The sequence below is a fragment of the Schistocerca gregaria genome, chromosome 3 (genome assembly GCF_023897955.1).
Source record: "Schistocerca gregaria isolate iqSchGreg1 chromosome 3, iqSchGreg1.2, whole genome shotgun sequence".
Taxonomy (NCBI): Eukaryota; Metazoa; Arthropoda; class Insecta; order Orthoptera; family Acrididae; genus Schistocerca; species Schistocerca gregaria.
The window spans coordinates 324789439-324812624 of NC_064922.1; the positions used below are offsets into that span (position 1 = coordinate 324789439).

At 39.8% G+C, this 23186-nt stretch overlaps 1 protein-coding gene across 2 annotated transcripts in view; it reads right to left on the minus strand.

Annotated features, from left to right (window-relative positions):
• The window catches only part of LOC126356245 (uncharacterized), a 76210-nt gene that overhangs the window by 5383 nt on the left and 47641 nt on the right, over positions 1 to 23186 (minus strand). The window contains exon 5 of one of the 2 annotated variants that reach the window (XM_050007075.1): positions 14287 to 14800. In XM_050007075.1, the coding sequence (XP_049863032.1) occupies positions 14287 to 14800 (514 nt within the window). The remainder of the gene's footprint in view (positions 1 to 14286; positions 14801 to 23186) is intronic. The other variant, XM_050007076.1, reaches the window with a different exon arrangement.

Consider the following 23186-nt stretch of genomic DNA (forward strand, 5'->3'; position numbering starts at 1 on the left):
AATTATCCTGAGGCAGGAGATTGCACATAGTGTGCTTGTGCCTGAATCATTAGTGAGAGTTTGAAACAGCAAATGCATAGAGAATGCATTGAAATTCAATTGAAGAATGTCAGGTTACTGACAGTGGAAGAGAGCAATTAGAAAGAGTACACCAAGTAAAAGGCAGCACGGAAGCCACAAACAAAACAAAGTTGTGTTAGCGCTTTACAAAAACAGCTGAGACATTTAAAAGAGGTAGGAAAAAATGCCTGTTGGTGTGCACTGAGTACGGAGATGTATACCATCTACCAGGTGACAAATTGTCATACACCTATTGATAGCACTGGATCATGCAGGGAAGGTAGTGAATGCTAGACCATACCGGATCCCCAGAGCACTAAAAGAAGCTTTAAATGAGCAAATTGAGCAAACGCTGAAAGATGACTTAACTGTCAAAGCGAAGAGTAGCTGGTATGCGCCATTATTATTAGTACTGAAAAAGACAGATTCCAGTGGCAAACTGAAGTGCAGAATCATAGTGGATTAAATGATATTATTGTAGATGATGTGCAGCAAAGTACTTCTCAATGCTTTATCTTGCAGGCAGATACCATTGAATATTGACAGACGAGGACAGAGAGAAAACTGTGTTCAGTTCAAATTATCAGTATTATGAATACTGAAAGGACCCCAGGATGCTTCCAGTGATATGTGAGTTCAGTTTTGGCAGAGTTGCAAGAGCATAATGTTTTGTTTATTTAGACAGTCTACAGATGAAACCTGCAGGGGCATAATGAGAAGCTTCATGAAATTTTTGATAGGCTGTGAGAACATAACCTGAAGTTGCATCCAGATGGAAGTGAGAAGAAAGGAAGTGATCTTCATAGGCCATTGTATTACAGAAAAAGGAATCTCACAGAACATGGCACAAGTGGAAAACACAAAGTTTTTTCCACGGTCAAGAATGACAAAAGAATTGAAAAGGTTCTTAGGATTAATAAGGTACTACTGGCAGTTCACTGTACACATCAGCAAAATTGAAAAACCACTCCGTGAGTTATTAAAGAAAGGAAAGGAGTACAACTGGGGTTAACAACAAAATAATGCGGTCAAAGAACTGAAGGAGGAATTGATAAATCCTCCACTACTTCAGTACCCAGACTTTACAAAACTGTTTTTTTCCACCACTGATGTTAGCAGCACAGACTTGGGGACAGTTTTGTCACAAGGAAAGCAAGTTGGTGACTACTTGTCCACTGCATATGCATCCAGAGCATTGAACAGGGCGAAACTAAATTGTAGCACTATGGAGAAAGAATTGCTGGCTATAATACATGCACTGAAACAGTTCCGACTGTATATATACTGAGGAAAATTTACAGTGGTAACCAACAATAAGCTATTAAAGTGGATATTTAATGTAAAGGATCCGAGTTCGCGACTGCTGAAGTAGAGAGTGAAGCTCAAAGAATATGATTATTTGGTAATATACAAACCAGGAAGGTTACCCTAACTTGTATGCTCTGAGGAGAATAATGCCCAGAGAGCTGAAGACACTAACGTGAAACAGAAGGTAGACACAATGAAAATCCCTGTAGTGAAAGCAAGTGGAGAAAGTGACCTGTGAATGTGCAAAGGGTGCAGGTAACTCCAGAAATACAAAAGCATACAGATAGCAAAAAGGGAATCAGTCTCCAAGATGAGAACAACACATTAAAAGAGATGCACAATGACCCCTTGGGAGGGCACCAAGGAATGCATAGGATATTAGAAAGAATAACAGCTTACAAGCAGTGGTGCAGAATGAAGCGTGACATTGAGGATTACATAGAAAGGACTCCACCCTGTCAAAGAAATAGGCACACACAAGCAAAAACAAGAATGTCTTTAGAAATTACTGATACCGCAAAGACAGTGTTTGAAAAATGTTCAATGGACATGGCAAGCCCTATAGACATACAGACATACAGGTATACGTTAACATTTCAAGATGATTTAAGCAAATTTACTGTAGCAGTTCCAATTGAAAGGCAAGACACAGATGCTGCCGCTGAAGCATTTGAGGGGCTCAGGCGTAAAACATGACAACTGACATTTTAGCCAAAAATGACTTACACCACTTATGATGTAGTATCTTGCTTGTTGAAATAAATAGATGAGTTAGTTTCCAAAAATTCTTCACAGATGGCAGCAGAATACAGCTTGTTTTTTCCTGGTAAGTTGTGACATCTGCATGTATAACATAACTGTGAGAAAATGGCTGCAGCGAGGAAGTTGAAGTTTGGAGGCATGAAGAATGGACAATTTTGCGATGATAGAAGAGCTATTAAACGGTGATTTTGAGTGTGATGACAATGATAAAGATCTAGACTACCACAAGACAGACTATGAAAGTAATGTCAGCAGTAATAATGAAGAAAGTAAAGTAAGTATTTACACTAACCTCATATTTTCCTTTTCATGTAAACAACGGTATCTACTGTAGTTAAGATGTTATAAATGCTATGGAGAAATGCAGAAGTTATTTGTTGTAGTTACCATATTATACATGCTATGGGTTAATACAGAGAATTACAACTGTGCTATAAAATTCTCCTATGCAAACATTTGTGAGCATATTATGTTTTAAACCATGTAGCTTGCTTGGTTAGGTAATGTTATATATCTACAAAATAATGTTCAGTGTATTTTTGATTAAGATATGTTAATAAGACCTGTAGTAGAATTAAAATTGTTAATGATTTTCAGTGTGTTTTTCGAAGCAAATCTTTTTGTATTTAAATGACATTAGGCCTACGGATTTCTTTATTTTTTCTTTTAGAATAATGCAGATCCTAAGAAAGGCGAACAGAGTCATGGAAAAAAAAAGGAAGAGGTGTATGAGCCAACAACGAAAATGCCAAGAAGCTCGCAATAGAGGTTTGCCTTATCTTCAGAAATGAGGGACAGGGAATGAGAGTCACATCTGCAAGCCTGGTCCTAACTGTAACCGCAAAAAAAAGCTGTTTCCAGTTATTCAATGAGGGAGAGAGAATGGATATCTATCAGAAGTTTTGGACTATGGGAAATTATGATTTTCAGAATGCCTACCTTCATGGTTGCATACAAGCAACCAAAACAAAGAGAACAACAATGAAAACTGACAGTCCATCGAGACAGAGCACAATCTAGTGTAAAGCACAATGAAGTTTGTGAGACTTCGCTCTTTAATATTCGTGGACTGCAAGAAGTAGGGGCATTTAGAACACTTAACATTCAAAAATAAAGGAACATTGAAAAACCCCTTCAGGAGATGGAAGGTGAGAACACCAGCATCATGCCAAAAAGTATTTGAGTGCAGATAGTGAATTTGTCAACACTTTCATAAATAGACTGCCAACAAATACCAGGCATTACAAAAGAGTTGACAGTCCAAATAGGAAATTCATAAGCATGGGGTACACAATAGAAATCTGTTATGATCAATAAAAAGAAGAATGTGAACAACAACAAAAATTGCCTGTATCCAGTGATAAATTTCGATGGCTTTTTGTAGGAGAGCACAACATAGCCTTTGAAAACCCTAAATCACACATTTACAGCATATGTGATTGACTGGATATTAAAATAGAAAATGCAAAAAAGGAGAAAGACCAAAACTTATGAAAATCCTTATCTGCTGAACTTGAGTTACATCAGTGCAAAGCAAAAGCAGGACAGGATGTTATTACACTAGCTACAAAAAATTCAGAGAAAGATAGAGGTATTTACGACATTACGACTGACTTGCAGCAGGCCCTACCAAGTCCCAAACTTTCAACTGGTCCTGCTTTCTACAAAAAGAAACTCTTCTTTTACAATTATGGTGTCCATTCTTGTCCAGAAAAAATACGGATATGTCTATGTGAGAGATGAAGGAAATCCAGGTACAGGAGCTCATGAGATTGGCAGTTATTTCCTGAAGCACTTTGATGGACATGACATTCAGGGAGACAAGTTGATAGCCATACCTGACGTCTGTGGAGGCCAAAACAAAAACTGGACCATTGTTACAGTATGGTCGAAACTTATAGCAGAAGTTAGATTCAAAATTGTCACTCATACATATCTGCAAATAGGGCATACAATGTTGCCTTCCGATTGTGACTTCGACTTAGTTGAGAAATACATGCGGAATCACTGCCAGTGTGTATTCTCACGAGTGGATACAGGTATTGAAGAAGTGTCCCAAGAAGAAACCTATGGTTGTGTACTGTACGACCACAGGTGACTTTGTGAAGATTTCAAACTTGCGCAACAGCTTCAATCAGGCTTATAAAACAGGTTCTGGCAAAAAGTTTGGAATTAGAAAAGTTGTGAAGATGGAATTGTCAAGGCAGGAACACGAAAAAAATGGAAGAATGTAATTCATACCATGGTGAAATGGATACTGTATCACTAAAGCGAAGAGGTCGTCCAGTACATCTCCTCAAAGGCTTCAAATGTCCTCTACCAATCCTACACAGAGGTCCAAAGCCCACTGACACTACCAAACTGAATGATGTTCTATCTTGTTTACCTGACATACCAGAAGTACATCATGCTTATTGCAAGACATTAAAAACAGCTGAGCAATCCAAGGCAAATGATGAGAGCAGTGACAGTAAAATCTGAATACCACTATTAGTGTTTTCAGTTATTAAAAGTGTTAAATTTAATTACATTATGCCATTAATATGTTGGCTTAAATTATTATCAACTAACTTCATAATGTCAGATTCTCCTGTGGGAAACGAAAAAAATTTTAATGCAATGAATAACATGTTATCTACATTTTACATTCACGAATAACATGACATCTACCATATAATGTGTGTCAATGTGTTATGTAAAGCTTCTTTTTTCCAATAAAAAAATTTATTTCCATTTTGTGAACCTTATCAGTGCATTCCTTAATGTTCAAATACTTAGTTAAAACTTGAAGAAAAGATATAACATAGTTAAATGTGTTGTTATATTTTTGTGGAACTTCAATTCTAATATCTCTAAACCACTAAAATGTCAGTTACCACGTTGCACACCTGAGCCCCTCATTCGTGGAACATATAATCAGATATAAAATTCCATCTGTTCTTTTAACAGGGGAAGGTTTGAAATTCTAAAGACAATTTTTTTTTTTTTTTTTTTCAGAGAAGTGCGTAAATTGTTAAACGTGAAGCATATACAGCCTTTCAGCTTACCATGCCAAATCTAATATTGCTTTGGGAGGAAATCTAATATTGCTTTGGGAAGGAAGCCATCAAACACTTGCCAAATACTAAGTCACTTCGTAACAGGTAATCAAAGTTCACAGGACAAATGGGTACCATATGCAGTCTTTGTGTTTAATTCTACACCATACGGCAGCACAGGGCACACACCATCCAAATTACCATATAGGAAGGAAACTAATATACCAGGAGACTGCAACAAGACTCAGCACAGGTAAGTTACTATTATGAGTAATAAGTCGACACGCTAAAAGTGAGAATGCAGGAAGCACACACAACTGCACCGGTATGGAAACTTACGAGAAGAAGCAAATTTTGGAAGATAGCGAAGTAGGTGACAGGATGTTGCTCTATGATGGGAATGGTAAATCTAGAAGGTTATATTCACAATGGAGAGGTTCATTTGAAGTATTGAAAGCTGAAAGCACTAACATCACGATGTCAAAGTTAGCGTAAGGAGGGCTATGCGTGAAGAGTTCAGTGAATTCGAAAGTAAAATTCTATGTACTGACTTGACAGAAAATCCTAGGAAGTTCTGGTCTTACGTTAAATCAGTAAGTGGCTCGAAACAGCATATCCAGACACTCCGGGATGATGATGTCTTTGAAACAGAGGATGACACGCGTAAAGCTGAAATACTAAACACCTTTTTCCAAAGCTGCTGTTTCACAGAGGAAGACCGCGCTGCAGTTCCTTCTCTAAATCCTTGCACAAACGAAAAAATGGCTGACATCGAAATAAGTGACCAAGGAATAGAAAATCAACTGGAATCACTCAACAGAGGAAAGTCCACTGAACCTGACGGGATACCAATTCGATTCCACACAGAGTACGCGAAAGAATTTGCCCCCCTTCTAACAGCCGTGTACCGCAAGTCTCTAGAGGAACGGAAGGTTCCAAATGATTGGAAAAGAGCACAGGTAGTCCCAGTCTTCAAAAAGGGTCGTTGAGCAGATGCGCAAAACTATAGACCCATATCTCTGACGTCGATCTGTTGTAGAATTTTAGAAGATGTTTTTTGCTAGAGTCCCCCCATGAACCATGGACCTTGCCGTTGGTGGGGAGGCTTGCGTGCCTCAGCGATACAGATGGCCGTACCGTAGGTGCAACCACAACGGAGGGGTATCTGTCGAGAGGCCAGACAAACGTGTGGTTCCCGAACAGGGGCAGCAGCCTTTTCAGTAGTTGCAGGGGCAACAGTCTGGATGATTGACTGAACTGGCCTTGCAACATTAACCAAAACGGCCAACCAAAACGGCCTTGCTGTGCTGGTACTGCGAACGGCTGAAAGCAAGGGGAAACTACAGCCGTAATTTTTCCCGAGGACATGCAGCTTTACTGTATGATTAAATGATGATGGCATCCTCTTGGGTAAAATATTCCGGAGGTAAAATAGTCCCCCATTCGGATCTCTGGGCGGGGACTACTCAGGAGGATGTCGTTATCAGGAGAAAGAAAACTGGCGTTCTACGGATCGGAGGGGGAATGTCAGATCCCTTAATCGGGCAGGTAGGTTAGAAAATTTAAAAAGGGAAATGGATAGGTTAAAGTTAGATATAGTGGGAATTAGTGAAGTTTGGTGGCAGGAGGAACAAGACTTCTGGTAGGTGACTACAGGGTTATAAACACAAAATCAAATAGGGGTAATGCAGGAGTAGGTTTAATAATGAATAGGAAAATAGGAATGCGGGTAAGCTACTACAAACAGCATAGTGAACGCATTATTGTGGCCAAGATAGATACGAAGCCCACACCTACTACAGTAGTACAAGTTTATATGCCAACTAGCTCTACAGATGATGAAGAAATTGAAGAAATGTACGATGAAATAAGAGAAATTATTCAGATAGTGAAGGGAGACGAAAATTTAATAGTAATGGGTGACTGGAATTCGAGTGTAGGAAAAGGGAGAGAAGGAAACATAGTAGGTGAATATGGATTGGGGCTAAGAAATGAAAGAGGAAGCCGCCTACTGGAATTTTGCACAGAGCACAACTTAATCATAGCTAACACTTGGTTTAAGAATCATGAAAGAAGGTTGTATACGTGGAAGAACCCTGGAGATACTAAAAGGTATCAGATAGATTATATAATGGTAAGACAGAGATTTAGGAATCAGGTTTTAAGTTGTAAGACATTTCCAGGGGCAGATGTGGACTCTGACCACAATCTATTGGTTATGACCTGTAGATTAAAACTGAAGAAACTGCAAAAATGTGGGAAATTAAGGAGATGGGACCTGGATAAACTGAAAGAACCAGAGGTTGTACAGAGTTTCAGGGAGAGCATAAGGGAACAATTGACAGGAATAGGGGAAAGAAATACAGTAGAAGAAGAATGGGTAGCTCTGAGGGATGTAGTAGTGAAGGCAGCAGAGGATTAAGTAGGTACAAAGACGAGGGTTGCTAGAAATCCTTGGGTAACAGAAGAAATATTGAATTTAATTGATGAAAGGAGAAAATATAAAAATGCAGTAAATGAAGCAGGCAAAAAGGAATACAAACGCCTCAAAAATGAGATCGACAGGAAGTGCAAAATGGCTAAACAGGGATGGCTAGAGGACAAATGTAAGGATGTAGAAGCTTATCTCACTAGGGGTAAGATGGATACTGCCTACATGAAAATTAAAGAGACCTTTGGAGAGAAGAGAACCACGTGTATGAATATCAAGAGCTCAGATGGCAGCCCAGTTCTAAGCAAAGAAGGGAAGGCAAAAAGGTGGAAGGAGTACATAGAAGGTTTATACAAGGGCGATGTACTTGAGGACAATATTATGGAAATGGAAGAGGATGCAGATGAAGATGAAATGGGAGATACGATACTGCGTGAAGAGTTTGACAGAGCACTGAAAGACCTGAGTCGAAACAAGGCCCCCGGAGTAGACAACATTCCATTAGAACTACTGACGGCCTTGGGACAACCAGTCCTGACAAAACTCTACCACCTGGTGAGCAAGATGTATGAGACAGGCGAAATACCCTCAGACTTCAAGAAGAATATAATAATTCCAATCCCAAAGAAAGCAGGTGCTGACAGATGTGAAAATTACCGAACTATCAGTTTAATAAGCCACGGCTGCAAAATACTAACGCGAATTCTTTACAGACGAATGGAAAAACTGGTAGATGCAGACCTCGGGGAGGATCAGTTTGGATTCCGTCGAAATGTTGGAACACGTGAGGCAATACTGACCTTACGACTTATCTTAGAAGAAAGATTAAGAAAAGGCAAACCTACGTTTCTAGCATTTGTAGACTTAGAGAAAGCTTTTGACAATGTTGACTGGAATACTCTTTTTCAAATTCTAAAGGTGGCAGGGGTAAAATACAGGGAGCGAAAGGCTATTTATAATTTGTACAGAAACCAGATGGCAGTAATAAGAGTCGAGGGGCATGAAAGGGAAGCAGTGGTTGGGAAAGGAGTGAGACAGGGTTGCAGCCTCTCCCCAATGTTATTCAATCTGTATATTGAGCAAGCAGTAAAGGAAACAAAAGAAAAATTTGGAATAGGTATTGAAATTCATGGAGACGAAGTAAAATCTTTGAGGTTCGCCGATGACATTGTAATTCTGTCAGAGACGGCAAAGGACTTGGAAGAGCAGTTGAACGGAATGGACAGTGTCTTGAAAGGAGGATATAAGATGAACATTAACAATAGCAAAACGAGGATAATGGAATGTAGTCAAATTAAATCAGGTGATGCTGAGGGAATTAGATTAGGAAATGAGACACTTAAAGTAGTAAAGGAGTTTTGCTATTTAGGAAGTAAAATAACTGATGATGGTCGAAGTAGAGAGGATATAAAATGTAGACTGGCAATGGCAAGGAAAGCGATTCTGAAGAAGAGAAATTTGTTAACATCGAATATAGATTTATGTATCAGGAAGTCGTTTCTGAAAGTATTTGTTTGGAGTGTAGCCATGTATGGAAGTGAAACATGGACGATAACTAGTTTGGACAAGAAGAGAATAGAAGCTTTCGAAATGTGGTGCTACAGAAAAATACTGAAGATAAGATGGATAGATCACGTAACTAATGAGGAGGTATTGAATAGGATTGGGGAGAAGAGAATTTTGTGGCACAACTTGACTAGAAGAAGGGATCGGTTGGTAGGACATGTTTTGAGGCATCAAGGGATCACAAATTTAGCATTGGAGGGCAGCGTGGAGGGTAAAAATCATAGAGCGAGACCGAGAGATGAGTACACTAAGCAGATTCAGAAGGATGTAGGTTGCAATAGGTACTGGGAGATGAAGCAGCTTGCACAGGATAGAGTAGCATGGAGAGCTGCATCAAACCAGTCTCAGGACTGAAGACAACAACAACAACATCATGCCGTTTTTGGAAACCCAGAATCTACTCTGTAAGAATCAACATGGATTCCGGAAACAGCGATCGTGTGAGACCCAACTCACTTTATTTGTTCACGAGACCCAGAAATTATTAGATACAGGCTCCCAGGTAGATGCTATTTTCCTAGACTTCCGGAAGGCGTTCGATACAGTTCCGCACTGTCGCCTGATAAACAAAGTAAGAGCCTATGGAATGTCAGACCAGTTGTGTGGCTGGATTGAAGAGTTTTTAGCAAACAGAACACAGCATGTTGTTATCAATGGAGAGACGTCTACAGACGTTAAAGTAACCTCTGGTGTGCCACAGTGGAGTGTTATGGGACCATTGCTTTTTACAATATATATAAATGACCTAGTAGATAGTGTCTGAAGTTCCATGCGGCTTTTCGCGGATGATGCTGTAGTATACAGAGAAGTTGCAGCATTAGAAAATTGTAGCAAAATGCAGGAAGATCTGCAGCTAATAGGCACTTGGTGCAGGGAGTGGCAACTGACCCTTAACATAGACAAATGTAATGTATTGCGAATACATAGAAAGAAGGATCCTTTATTGTATGATTATATGATAGCGGAACAAACACTGGTAGCAGTTACTTCTATTAAATATCTGGGAGTATGCGTGCGGAACGATTTGAAATGGAATGATCATATAAAATTAATTGTTGGTAAGGCGGGTAACACGTTGAGATTCATTGGGAGAGTCCTTAGAAAATGTAGTCCATCAACAAAGGAGGTGGCTTACAAAACACTCGTTCGACCTATACTTGAGTATTGCTCATCACTGTGGGATCTGTACCAGATCGGCTTGACGGAGGAGATAGAGAAGATCCAAAGAAGAGTGGCGCGTTTCGTCACAGGATTATTTGGTAACCGTGATAGCGTTACGGAGATGTTTAGCAAACTCGAGTGGCAGACTCTGCAAGAGAGGCGCTCTGCATTGGGGTGTAGCTTGCTTGCCAGGTTTCGAGAGGGTGCGTTTCTGGATGAGGTATCTAATATACTGCTTCCCTCTACTTATACCTCCCATGGAGATCACGAATGTAAAATTAGAGAGATTCGAGCGCGCATGGAGGCTTTCAGACAGTCGTTCTTCCCGCGAACCATACGCGACTGGAACAGAAAAGGGAGGTAATGACAGTGGCACGTAAAGTGCCCTCCGCCACACACCGTTGGGTGGCTTGCGGAGTATTAATATAGATGTAGATGTAATAATAAGAATTAAAAGAAATAAGGAAACAAAAGTTACTTGCCAATAGACTGAAACAATTCTTTTAAATTTCAGGTATGCTAATCTGACAGAACATATTCCAACTTCTCATAATGGTAGCAACATACACACAATTGACATCAGCACACCTGCCACATGACTTTCAAGTTATGTAGTTTCCACCAACTTCAGCATTACACTATGATAACTTAGGACAAGTCTACATATACCGTACCACATGGAAAACTGTGATGTATGTAAACCTGGACTCTAAAGCAGAGCAATTTTTAAAAGTCTGAATGATACATATTGCAGCAGTACAAAGGTGCAGAGACATACTACAACAACTGAATGTAGGATTAATAGTGTGTCAGTTATTAGATCAGCAGGTAACACATAACGAAGAAAAAAATTAAAAGTCTGCACCAATTAGTACAACAGCTGACAAAGCATGAGAGATTAAGAAAAGGAGGAGTCTCAGGCCAGGTAAGTAAAATACTTTTTGGCAGACTAGATTAAGCAGATGCAGCATACAACAAGGAACATATAAATACCATGGAAATGGAAGGTCCTCCAAGGTTGATGAAAAAATGTGGCAGTGGTGAGGACCACATTGTCTGGAGTAAATAGAACTGTTTATGCTTTAGAGGCAAATGAGCATGTCCCAAAGATGGGTGGAAACAGTGGAGTGTTTCATGAAAACAAAGACGTGGGGTTTAAGAGGGTAGCTCCATTCATAACCATAACAGAACAGTTATTGCAGCTGTCAGTGATATTTGGCCAGATATAGGAGGAATATGAGCAAATGAATGGAATTGCAAATACACAAAAGAGGATACTGCAGCCTCATGTAATGAATCCTGTACAGATTGTGAAATATTTAAGTTTGACATGTGATGAACTAAAATACATTAAGTTTTCTGTTCCTCTTGCTGAATCATCTGGTTATTTACTATTAAGAATAACTGAGTTAGATGGTTTTCATTCGGTTGTATATTAGGATATGTAATCAATATCTTGTTTATTGATAACTATGCTTTTAATTTGTACAGAGTACTTCCATTATCTACAGAAATTCCTCAAATGAAGGAAATACGTTTTCACAAAAAAAGTTAGAGTTCTTGCTGACAGAAGAGTCTAAACAGCAATATGCGAAATTAAAAAAAGAGGACTGTGTAGACAGTTCTTCACATTAATATCAATCTTTGACCCAGAAGACTGTGAAGCAAAATTATTGCAACCAATAAGAGAAATCCCAGAAGATTCCTCGACAAAACAGTCCCACTGAATCAAAGCACTGGGCACATCTGAACAGTAATGAATGGTTATACTTAGCTGCAAAGGAGTGTTTCATGTGAGAAAGAAGCATCTAAGGACCTAGTAATGGAAGATACTGGTAAAATAATTTTTTATATTAAGTGCAAAGATTACGGAATGAGATTATTCATACAGATAATGTGATTCTCAGTTAAAACCACAAAGAACGACATAATACCACAAATCAGTTTAGAATCAGACTGCTGAATTGTAAATGAAGGGAAAGAAAATATTTCTGTGTTAAGATTAGACTTATCATTAGACACCCACATTAGTTATAGTAATGTGTTGTTGTAAGCATTGAAAATTTTGTAAGAAGTATCCCAGAAGTATATGGAAATACTTTGATGATCCTGATTGTTGTGGGAAAATACATGTATGGACCACTATTGTAAATCAACATCCCGAGATCAGTATAGCTCAGAGCCCCCTCAACTGAGAGACTGAAATAGTTATTTATGAAAGGAGTGCTAATGAATGAGTCAATGTCCTTTAGAGATAAACGCTAAGATCAATAGAACTTTGTAAACTACACCAGTAAAATGTAATTGTTATCACTGAAGGAAAAGTATATGAAACCAATGTACTTTTTACAATGTGGAATAACTGAATGTAATGCATAAAATGAAATATTAATATCAATGTATAAAATGTGTTTCAATGTAATAGAAGAAACTTAAATAAAATTAATGTAACAAAATCAAAGAATGTAAAAATCTTTAATGTAGCTATGCCAAAGGCAAATAATGGCCATTTCTGTGACAGTGGAGGTGTCATATCCATAAGGAACGTCTAGTCTGAAGTACAATGTATAATACCAAATTAAGCACAATGTTAGCAGCAGTGGTAACCTATTAACTCTCGGGATGTAGCATGAGGAGCCACAGATCCAGAAGCAAGCTCACGAGACACCAGGTAGATGGGCATCTGTGCATAGTAACGAGCAAAAGAGCTGTAAGATATCAACACACAAAGAGGGCCTTGTGTATTCTGACAACAGAGCCACTGGCACAGACTAATTAAAGACAATAGGAGGACAGCATTTCTAGTTAGAGAGACAGTGTGGAATGAAAGAGAGGGGGCCATCTGGTGGGACTGCACTAAATCATGATAAGCCAATGAAGGCTTGGGACACAGTGTATGACCATACTGAGAAAGTCATCTCTGAAGAATTCTGAACAATAATGCAGAAATACAGCCCATAATGTGGCGACCAGTGCTTCACACTAAGGCATGCCAAGCAAGTGCAGGGAAAAGAGTAACAAAATTTGGGAGCAGGATGCTCCAAGCATATAGTGTGGCGACCTATCTCTGAGCAGCTTTAGAAAAGTTGTTGGCAGGAGCTGCAGGCAAGCAGGCAGGCAGGCAGGCAGACATCTAGGTGGATTTACTGAGAGTCCACTGCAGAGTTAGCAACTGGAGCAGATGCACAGTTAGGCAGCAGCCAAAGGACTGTATTTTGTGGTGTGGGTCACACTGACAGTTTCCTTAAAGCAGAAGGAATGGTGTTAGTCAGTCGCCATATCTGTATCAGACTTGACCATTTTGTGGACACATCTTATCTAGAGCAACTGGGTTGATTTGCTTAAATTTAAATAGATCTCATTTTGTTGAATGTTCTGAAGAGTTAAATTCAATTAACTCCAGCCTTTTACCTATCACAAAGGAGACTGCAACATCTTAGCCAGGTCGAAGTCTCCCTCACACTATGGCCAACCAGCTAAGTCTTTTGTTATAAACCGTGTCACTCAATCACAGGCAAAAACCCACATTTGGGACATGACAACAGGCACTTTGCTTTGTTCAAAACTGTATAAAATGTATAGATGAAGAAATCAATATGAAAATTAAAATTCATTATATAACATCTCATTGTAAATACAAATAAAATATATAAATCTTTGTAAAATGTTTAAATTACTCTAATGGAGGAAAATCTTTTGCAGAATGAATCTGTAATGAGTTATAGTCTCTCAGTTCTTCGTGTGGACTGGAAGATTCTGAAAAACTGTGTGTTGGCACTGATCCCAAGCTACACACTGGTTTGATATAATCTGATAACATAATTTGTTTTGGATGTGAATTGTGTTTTCTAAGAGAACTCCACGAAAGATTTTCCTTTGGAGTGGTAAAATTGGTTGGCGAGGATGGCAAACTACACCAATACTCTTTTGTCCTTTTAGTTCCTGACTTAAACTGCGCACCTAAGGCCTTACGTGACGAATCTTGTTTTTTCTGATCACCCTGTTTCCACCTTGAAGTCTCTCGGTCCGCACACAAGAAATCTGGTAAGGCTGACAATCCTGGCAAATCAAAACTGTTTGGAGCTGCAATAGATTTGACTTTACTGTTTTGTCTAGACATCTGAGATGTGTAGGAGTTGACTTCATGTACAGGTGAACTCTGTGATCCACCAGAATACATGGATACAGGACTGTAACTGGGGACTTTCAGTTTTCGAATATCCGACCAATTAATGCACTGCTTCTGAGACTCCCTGTAAGACTGTCCCTGATCACATATCTCCGCAGATTCTACCTCCATTTTCTGTGAAGCCACATCTGGCATTGCCAGTTTGTCTTCAGTGACAGAGTGAGAGAATCCATTAACAAACTCAGTTTTTAAAAGTTTTGCACCTGGTGGACATTTATCACTGGGAATGACATCCTCTGCAAAACAGCCAGCTCCTCTTTCATGGCAAGTGATGGGAGGATCAGTCTGCAACAACAAATTAATTTCAAGAAATCAAACAGAAACAGCTGTTGACACTATCATCTACTTAATATTTGCCATCAAGACAATCACTCCCAATGCTAAAGAAACATACAAGGCAGCAAATAAAAAAAGGGCACATGACAGCAACAGAATGAAATATTTTATTAATAGTTGGATACACAATTTCTTGTAAGTTAGATAGCCTCACACGTATGTCATCATAAGGTTTACAATTATTGTCAAATGTCTAATACTATTATGTGATTAAAATAACTTGTGACTTGACAGTGTAGGGGACACAGTCAATTAGTCAGGTAACTACAGTGACGAACTAGCTTTCCCTACCAAATCACCAAAAGGTGGGCAGGTATAGTACACCATGCTGCGAGTGAACAGTAGCATGTGGTGCTGATCATTTTCTTCCAGGCTTTCTCAGCTCTCCAACACAATTATAATGTACTCGAGTACTGAAGTATCCTGTGTTCGTCAGCTGTTGTGAACGAATCATTTTGTAATAATGTTGTTTTTGTAGCTATTTCATACATTTGAACACAAGGATCACCTGAAACATCTGCATCTACATCTACACGATTACTCTGCTAGTCACAATAAAGTGCCTGGCAGAGCATTCGATGGACCATTGTCAAGCAGTGTCTACCATTCCACTCTCTAATGGCACATGGGAAAAATGAGCACTTAAATTTTTCTGTGCGAGCCCCGATTTCTCTTATTTTATCATGATGACAATTTCTCCCTATGTAGGTGAGTCCCAACAGAATGTTTTCACAATCAGAGAAGAAAACTGGTGATTCAAATTTCATGAGAAGGTCCCGTCACAACAAAAAACACCTTTGTTTTAATGATTGCCAATCCAATTCATGTATCATGTCTGTGGCACTATCTCCCCTATTCTGCGATAATACAAAACGAGCTGCCCTTCTTTTAACTTTTACAGTGCCATCCGTCAGTCCCACCTGATACATATCCCACACTGCACGGCAATACTACAGAACAGGGCGGACAAGTGTGGTGTAAGCAGTCTCTTTAGTACCCCTGTTGCACCTTTTAAATGTTCTGCAATGAATCACAGTCTTAGGTTTGCTCTACCCAAAGCATTATCTATGTGATTGTTCCTATTTAGGTTATTTGTAATTGTAATCCCTAAGTATTTAGTCAAATTTACAGCCTTCAAGTTTGTGTGAACTACTGTGTAATCGAAATTTAGCAGATTTCTTTTAGTACTCATGTGAGTAACTTCACACTTTTCTTTATTCAGGGTAAGTTGCCACTTTTCGCACCATATTTATATCTTATCTAAATCATTTTGCGAGTCGTTTTGATCATCTGATGACTTTACAAGACGGTAAATACCAGCATCATCTGCAAACAATCTATGTGGGCTACTCAGATAGTCTCATACATCATTAATATAGATAAGGAACAACAGAGGGCCTATAACACTTCCTTGGGGAACGCCGGATATTACTTTTGTTTTGCTCGATGCCCTTCCGTCTATTACTATGAATTGTGACCTTTCTGACAGAAAATCACAAATCCAGTCGCACAACTGAGGTGATATTCCACAGACACACAGCTTGGTTAGAAGACGCTTTTGAGGAACGGTGTCCAAAGCCTTCTGGAAATCTAAAAATATGGAATCAATTTTACATCATTACTTCATGATTATAAAGAGCTAGTTGTATTTCACAAGAATGATATTTTCTGAATCTGTGCTGACAATGTGTCAATAAATCATTTTCTCCAAGGTAATTCATAATGTCTGAACACAGTATTTGATCCAAATGCCTAATGCAAATTGACATTAGTGACATGGGCCTGTAGTTCAGCAGATTACTCCTGTTTCCCTTTTTGGGTGTTGGTGTGACTTGAGCAATTTCCCATCTTTAAATACAGATCTCTCTGTGAGCGAGCATTTGTAAATATGGAGCTATTGTATCAGCATACTCTGGAAGGAACCTGAGTGATATACAACCTGGGCCGGAGGTCTTGCCTTTATTAAGTGATTTAAGCTGCTTTGCTACACCGAGGATATCTACTTCTATGTTTCTCATTTTGGCAGATCTTCTTGATTGGAATTCAGGAATATTTACTTCATCTTCTTTGGTGAAGGAATTTCAGAAAACCGTGTTAAATAACTCTGCTTTAGTGGCACAGTCATCTGTGACTTCACCGTTGTTATCGCGCAGTGAAGGTACTGATTGCTACTTGCCACTTGTGTGCTTTATGTATGACAAGACTCTCTTTGGGTTTTCTGCCAGATTCCAAGACAGGGTTTCACTGTGGAAATTTTTATAAGCATCTCGCACTCAAGTATGCGCTGTCTTTCGAACTTCAGCAAAACTTTGCCAATCTTGGGGATTTTGCGTTCTTTTAAATTTGGCATTCAGCCTAGCAGCAACTGCCTTGTGGTCGCTAATCCCTGTATCCATCATGATACTCCCTATTTGTTCAGGATTATTTGTTGCTAAGAGGTCAAGTATGCTTTCGCAACCATTTATGCTTCAAGTGGGCTCATGAACTAATTGTTCAAAATAATTTTCTGAGAAAGCATTCAGTACAATTTCCGATAAGGTTTATGCCTGCCGCAGGCTTAAACATATAATTTTCCCAACATATCGAGAGTAGATTAAGGTCACCACCGACTAAATTATTTGATTGGGGAATCTATTTGATATGAGACTCAAGTTTTCTTTAAACTGTTGAGCAACTATATCTTCTGAGTCAGGGGGTTGGTAAAACGATCCAATTAATAGTTCAGTCCGATTGTCAGATATAACCTCTACCCATACTATTTCGCAGGAACTATCTACTGCAATTTCACTACAAGGTAAACTACTTCTGACAGCAATATTCCCCCGCCAACTGTATTTAACCTATCCTTTCTGAACACTGTTAGGTCATTTGAAAAAAATTTCGGCTTAGCTTATTTCTGTACCTGGAACTATTTGATCTTCAGTGCTTTCTATTAGGGCTTGGAGCTCTGGTTCTTTCCCAACACAGGTACGACAATTTACAACTACAACACTGATAATTCCTACAACTACCTTACTATGTTTTACCTGCCCCCTTTTAGATGGATGCCCTTTCTGTGGTTTCCGAGACCCTCCCAAAAAAAAAAAAAGTCCCTTCCACACAGGCCCCACTACCCGTGTAGCCACTTCCTGTGTGTAGTGAGACGCAGTCATCCAAGAATACAGTCACCTGCTTCAAGAGTATTGAGGATGGAAGTGGAATTACAATCTACGACCAAAGCTGTGAATTTGTGAGCAGTGTGTGCAAGTACTTTTAACTGGGATGCAATATTTGGGGACTCATTCTAGATGTTAAATAAGTGGAGGACAGAACAGGCTTGAACATTTATTGTCTATGATGCTGAGAACTGAGAACTAAAGAAAATGGGAAGGAATTAGGTTGGGAAAAGTTGGCAAGAAAAGTAGTTATGACAGATGAGTAACCAAGATGGATGCATTCCATCAGTATACAATATGCAGACAAGTAGATGGTTATCATCAATGCCACGAATACCCTACTTCAACAAAATTCTTTTCAGGTTGAAAGAAACTGTGTTTGGTTTCTGTCATGAGAGGTTTTCATCTCTGACATCTATTATCAAGAGAAGCAACAGTGTCTCAGAGATGTCAGTATTTGCATGTCATTAGATACATTTTGTTTGGAGACACTGATTTGTTGAGACATGGGTCAATGTATGTCAACATTAACAAAAACCTAGATGAATCACACAGTACAAGTAATAAACCAAGCACCAAAAGGTCAGTTTTACTGGATAATCATCCTTCACATTGTCTCAGTTCATAGCTTCATACCAAACTGCTTGTTGCTGTTTACTTCCATGAAGCAAAGCAACTATCATGAGGAATTGAGCACCATTGTTCTCACAGAACGGTTTGCTAATTTTCTGCTAAAAGCACATGCAACCCGAAAAAAGTATGATCCACAGATAAGTGTTCTAAGATGTAATTTTCTTGCTCATTGACAAACATATTTACAGAGAGAGCACTATTTTAATATGTGCTTAATTTTAATTGTCATCACCGAATTCGGCCACGAGTTAAGTGAACTTAGCCAATTACCTCAGAAGCAGAAGAGAACCTTGTCATCACCGAATTCGGCCACGAGTTAAGTGAACTTAGCCAATTACCTCAGAAGCAGAAGAGAACCCACTGCGGGATTAGAGAATGTGAGGGAGTAATGTTTCATTGTATGTCTTCCGGTACTGACAACTGACGAGTGTGTATGACTTTACCTGTCAACTGCTATGGTACAAATTTTGACCCATAAGTAACATGGATTAGTGTGCGCACATTACAGAAATGTGCATCTTTAAATGTGGTACATGTTTGTGAAAGGAATATGAAATCAAATTAAGGCTGTTGTAATACAAGGCAAAATGTAGAAAAAAACACATTCTAAACATTTAGTGAACATTTATGATCATTTCTCATATTGCATAATGCATTTAAATATGAACTACAGTTACTGTTATTAATCAATCATCCACCCACATACGCAAAACAATACTTCATCCAGCAATTACAATGTCATCTTTGGTATCCCTGAGGTGCAACAACTTTAAACAGATCAGTTGACATGAAGTGTTCCAAGTGAAGCTGCCTTTTAACAATCAGTAACACACTAATTTATTTCAGTTACCAACTAATAACAAGATCAGTACATACAGGGCTTGAGGTGCCACCCTACAACGTTAGTACTGGCTCCTGAACAAAAAAGTTCGACCATCACTGAAGTAGAGCCAGGCTTCCTCCATACCATACCCACTTCCATCCAATATAACATCATCTATGCACCCAGGTAAAAATAATGTGGCCAAAAACAATCCAAAAAAATTCTCTTATGGAATTCGGGCTAAGAAGCTACTACAAAACTGTTGTAGGCCTGGTCCCTGTGCGGTTGCTGGAAAAATAGATCAAATAGATGCTGTAGGAAAGTTCTTGTAGAATATAAATATTTTTCACACACACACACACACACACACACACACACACACACACACACCTACATGGTGCCTGCTAGAATAATGGCAGGTGGTGGACTGGTTGTAGAGGGTAGGGTGGGTAAAGAAAGAGTTGGCTAATGGCTCGGAGGGAGGCATGCAGATTGCTGGCTGGGATTTAGGAGGGAGAAGTGGTGGGTGTATGGACTTGCATGACTATAGCAGCCACTGAGAAGCAGTACATGTTCAAGACAGTGTGGGGGATGTGAATTAGAAGAGGGTGACAGGACATAGGAAGGGGAAACAATTGGGTGGAGGGTGTGGAGACAGTGGGTCATCTGAGATTGAGGCCAGGACAATTACAGAAGCAGATGATGTGTTGCAAGGATAACACCCACCTGCATAGTTCTGAGAATCTGGTGGTGGAGGGATGGATCCAGATGGCTCAAGCAGTGAAACAGCCATTGAAATTGAGCATGTTGTGTTCAGCTCCATGTTGTGACAATAGTGGCCATTCATCCTGGTGGGCAGTTGGCAGATAGCGATACCATGTGAAAGGCTGTACAGTGTTTGCAGCAGAGTTGGTGTATGACCCAACTGCCTTAAAAGGTGGCCCAGCCTCTGCTGGGTAGGGCAGGCCTTTGGCAGGCCTGGAGGTGCTGGGTGGGTGGATTGGACAAATCTTGCACCTTGGTCTGCCTCAGGAATATGATCCCTGTAACAAGGATTTGGGTGTGAGAGTGGCATAAGAATGGATTAGGATGTTGTGTAGGTTGGTGAGCAAAGGAACGCCAGTTTAGGAGGGATGGGAACAATCTTGGGTTGGATGACCCTTGTTTCAGGGCAGAATGAGAGATAAATCCCTGGCAAAGGATATAGTAGCTGTTTCTTGAGGTTGAAGGGAGGATTGGGGTGTGTGTGAGGAATGGCACAAGGAATCTGACTGGGGACTAGGTTTCTTCTGGGGGAGTTCTTATCCCCGCAGACACATTGTCCATAGGTAGATAGGCTGAATGGAAGGCATTTCATTGACATCTTCATATCTGGACTCAGGCCCAAGGCCCTATCCACATTCCTTTAAAACCTCTACACACTTTCTCCCGTCCACTTCACCTGGTTCTCCTCTACACAACACATCACCTTCTTGGACATTGACTTCCACCTTTCTGAAGGCTCCATCCACACCTCCGTCCACATTGAACTCACCAATCCACCTGCAGACTATATACCTGCAGAGACGAGAAATACCTTGTTAGTATGCTGAGGGTCTAACAAAGGCCTTCAAAGACAGGCAATACAACCCAAACCTAGTCCACAAACAAATTTCCTATGCCATATTTTCACATAAATCTAATCCTCCCACCATCCCCCAGAATCAGCTACAAAGGAGCACCCCACTCTTCACTCAATATCAACTGAACCATAGCCTGCACCAGGATTTTGATTATCTCTCATTCTGCCCTGAAATGGAAGGCCTCCTACTGAACATTCTTCTCACCCCTCCTAAAATTGTGTCTCATCACCCACCCAGCAACATCACATCGTAGTCCATCCCTATGCCACTCCCACTCCCAGCCCCTTGTCACACGATTATAATCCTTGTGGCATACCAAGGTGCAAGACCCAGTCCAATTCACCACCTATTCCAGTCCTGTCAAACAACTATCCTACCCCACCAACCAGAGGCTCAGCCACTTGTGAAAGCAGCCATGTCATATACTAACTCTGTTGCAAACACTGTGCAGCCTTTTACGCTGGTATGACTACCAACCAGCCAGCCAACAGGATGAACGGCCACAGTTAAACTGTTAAGAACAAAATTGACATCTGAGGGCACAAGTTGCAGCTCAACACGACATGTTCAATTTCAATGGCTGTTTCACATCCCGAGCCACCTGGATCCTTCCACCTGTCACCAGTTTCTCTGAACTACACAGGAGTGACTTATCCTTACAACACATCCTCTGCTCCCATAATCAACCTGGTCTCAATCTCAGATGATCCACTACCACTACACCTTTCACCCAATATTTTCCATTGTGTCTGTCCTATTGCCGCTCCAAATTCACATTTCCACATTGCCTTCAGCATGTGCTACTTCCTGCCAGCTGCTACAACCATACAAGTCCGTATACCAACCACACCTCCCTCCCTCCCTCATTCCCTGCTGGCAAGATGGCTGCATCCCTCCAAGCTGTTAGCCACACCCCCACGCCCTCTCCTTGCCTCCCACCTTTCTCTCTCTACCCCGACCACCCAACACTATCTCCACAACTAGTCCACCTGCCATTAAGACTAGCTGGCACCTATAGTGTGTGTGTGTGTGTGTGTGTGTGTGTGTGTGTGTGTGTGTGTGTGAGAGAGAGAGAGAGAGAGAGAGAGAGAGAGACCTCCAAAAGCTAGCAAGTTTTCTTCCTTTTGTGTCTTCCTATAGACAACTCAACGCATCTGCTTTTGAGTGAGTGGTCTTCTTTAATCCGAAAGATCAAAATAGAAGATCATTTCTGTCAACTCTAGCACTATTTTAAGATCCGATGAATAGGTCAGACATTCTTAGACTTCCATTGCACCAATTATACCATAGTTGCATTTTTTTCTAAAATATTCATTGATGTTATTGCCCTGTTTGCCACAGTCATTTGTTTATTACTTAACAATGTTCCTCTGATGGCCAGCTAATAATTATGCATCAAAAGTGAGTGTGACACAAGCTGGCAAAAATGTGCCCCTCTGCTTGCTCTACACAGAACTGCCGAAAGTATCAAGTTATTTTAATTGCACAATAAGACTCTACTGAATGTCACTAATTGCACTTTTATGTATGAAATGAAATATGCCATGACAAATTTTATCTTATACACTCAGCAACTGGAACCAAACTTAGATTACAATGATAATTAACTGATTATGCTACAAATCTAACTTGGACATACTTAGAAAGGTACTTAAGTTTGCATGTTTGTTTAATATCAAGTTCATAAACATATGTTTTATCTCAAAGTTTTCAATACATGCAATCATCATATTTCGAAGCCACCCGGCTAATTCTTGCAGTTCTGTATCAGCAAATTTTTCCTTGCCTGTGAGGGCTAACCAGCAGCAAACAATGAAGTTACAAAGATCTTAACAGAAGAAGACATCTTCTTAGCACTAAAAGAAAAAAAAAAAAAAATACAGTGAATTTTGGTATTGCTGAGCGACCTTCCAAATGGCATGTTGAAGCTCTTCCATGTCAAATATTTGAGTGAATCACTAGATTATTCTAGTAATTTGATGTACTACCCTTGCTAAACTTCATTGGACCCTATCATATATGGGCAGGTTAGCTGCCAAGTGGTGCAAGTCATAAAAATTGAAAAATGGCCAGACACCACTTAAAACAGGTAGATATTTGTA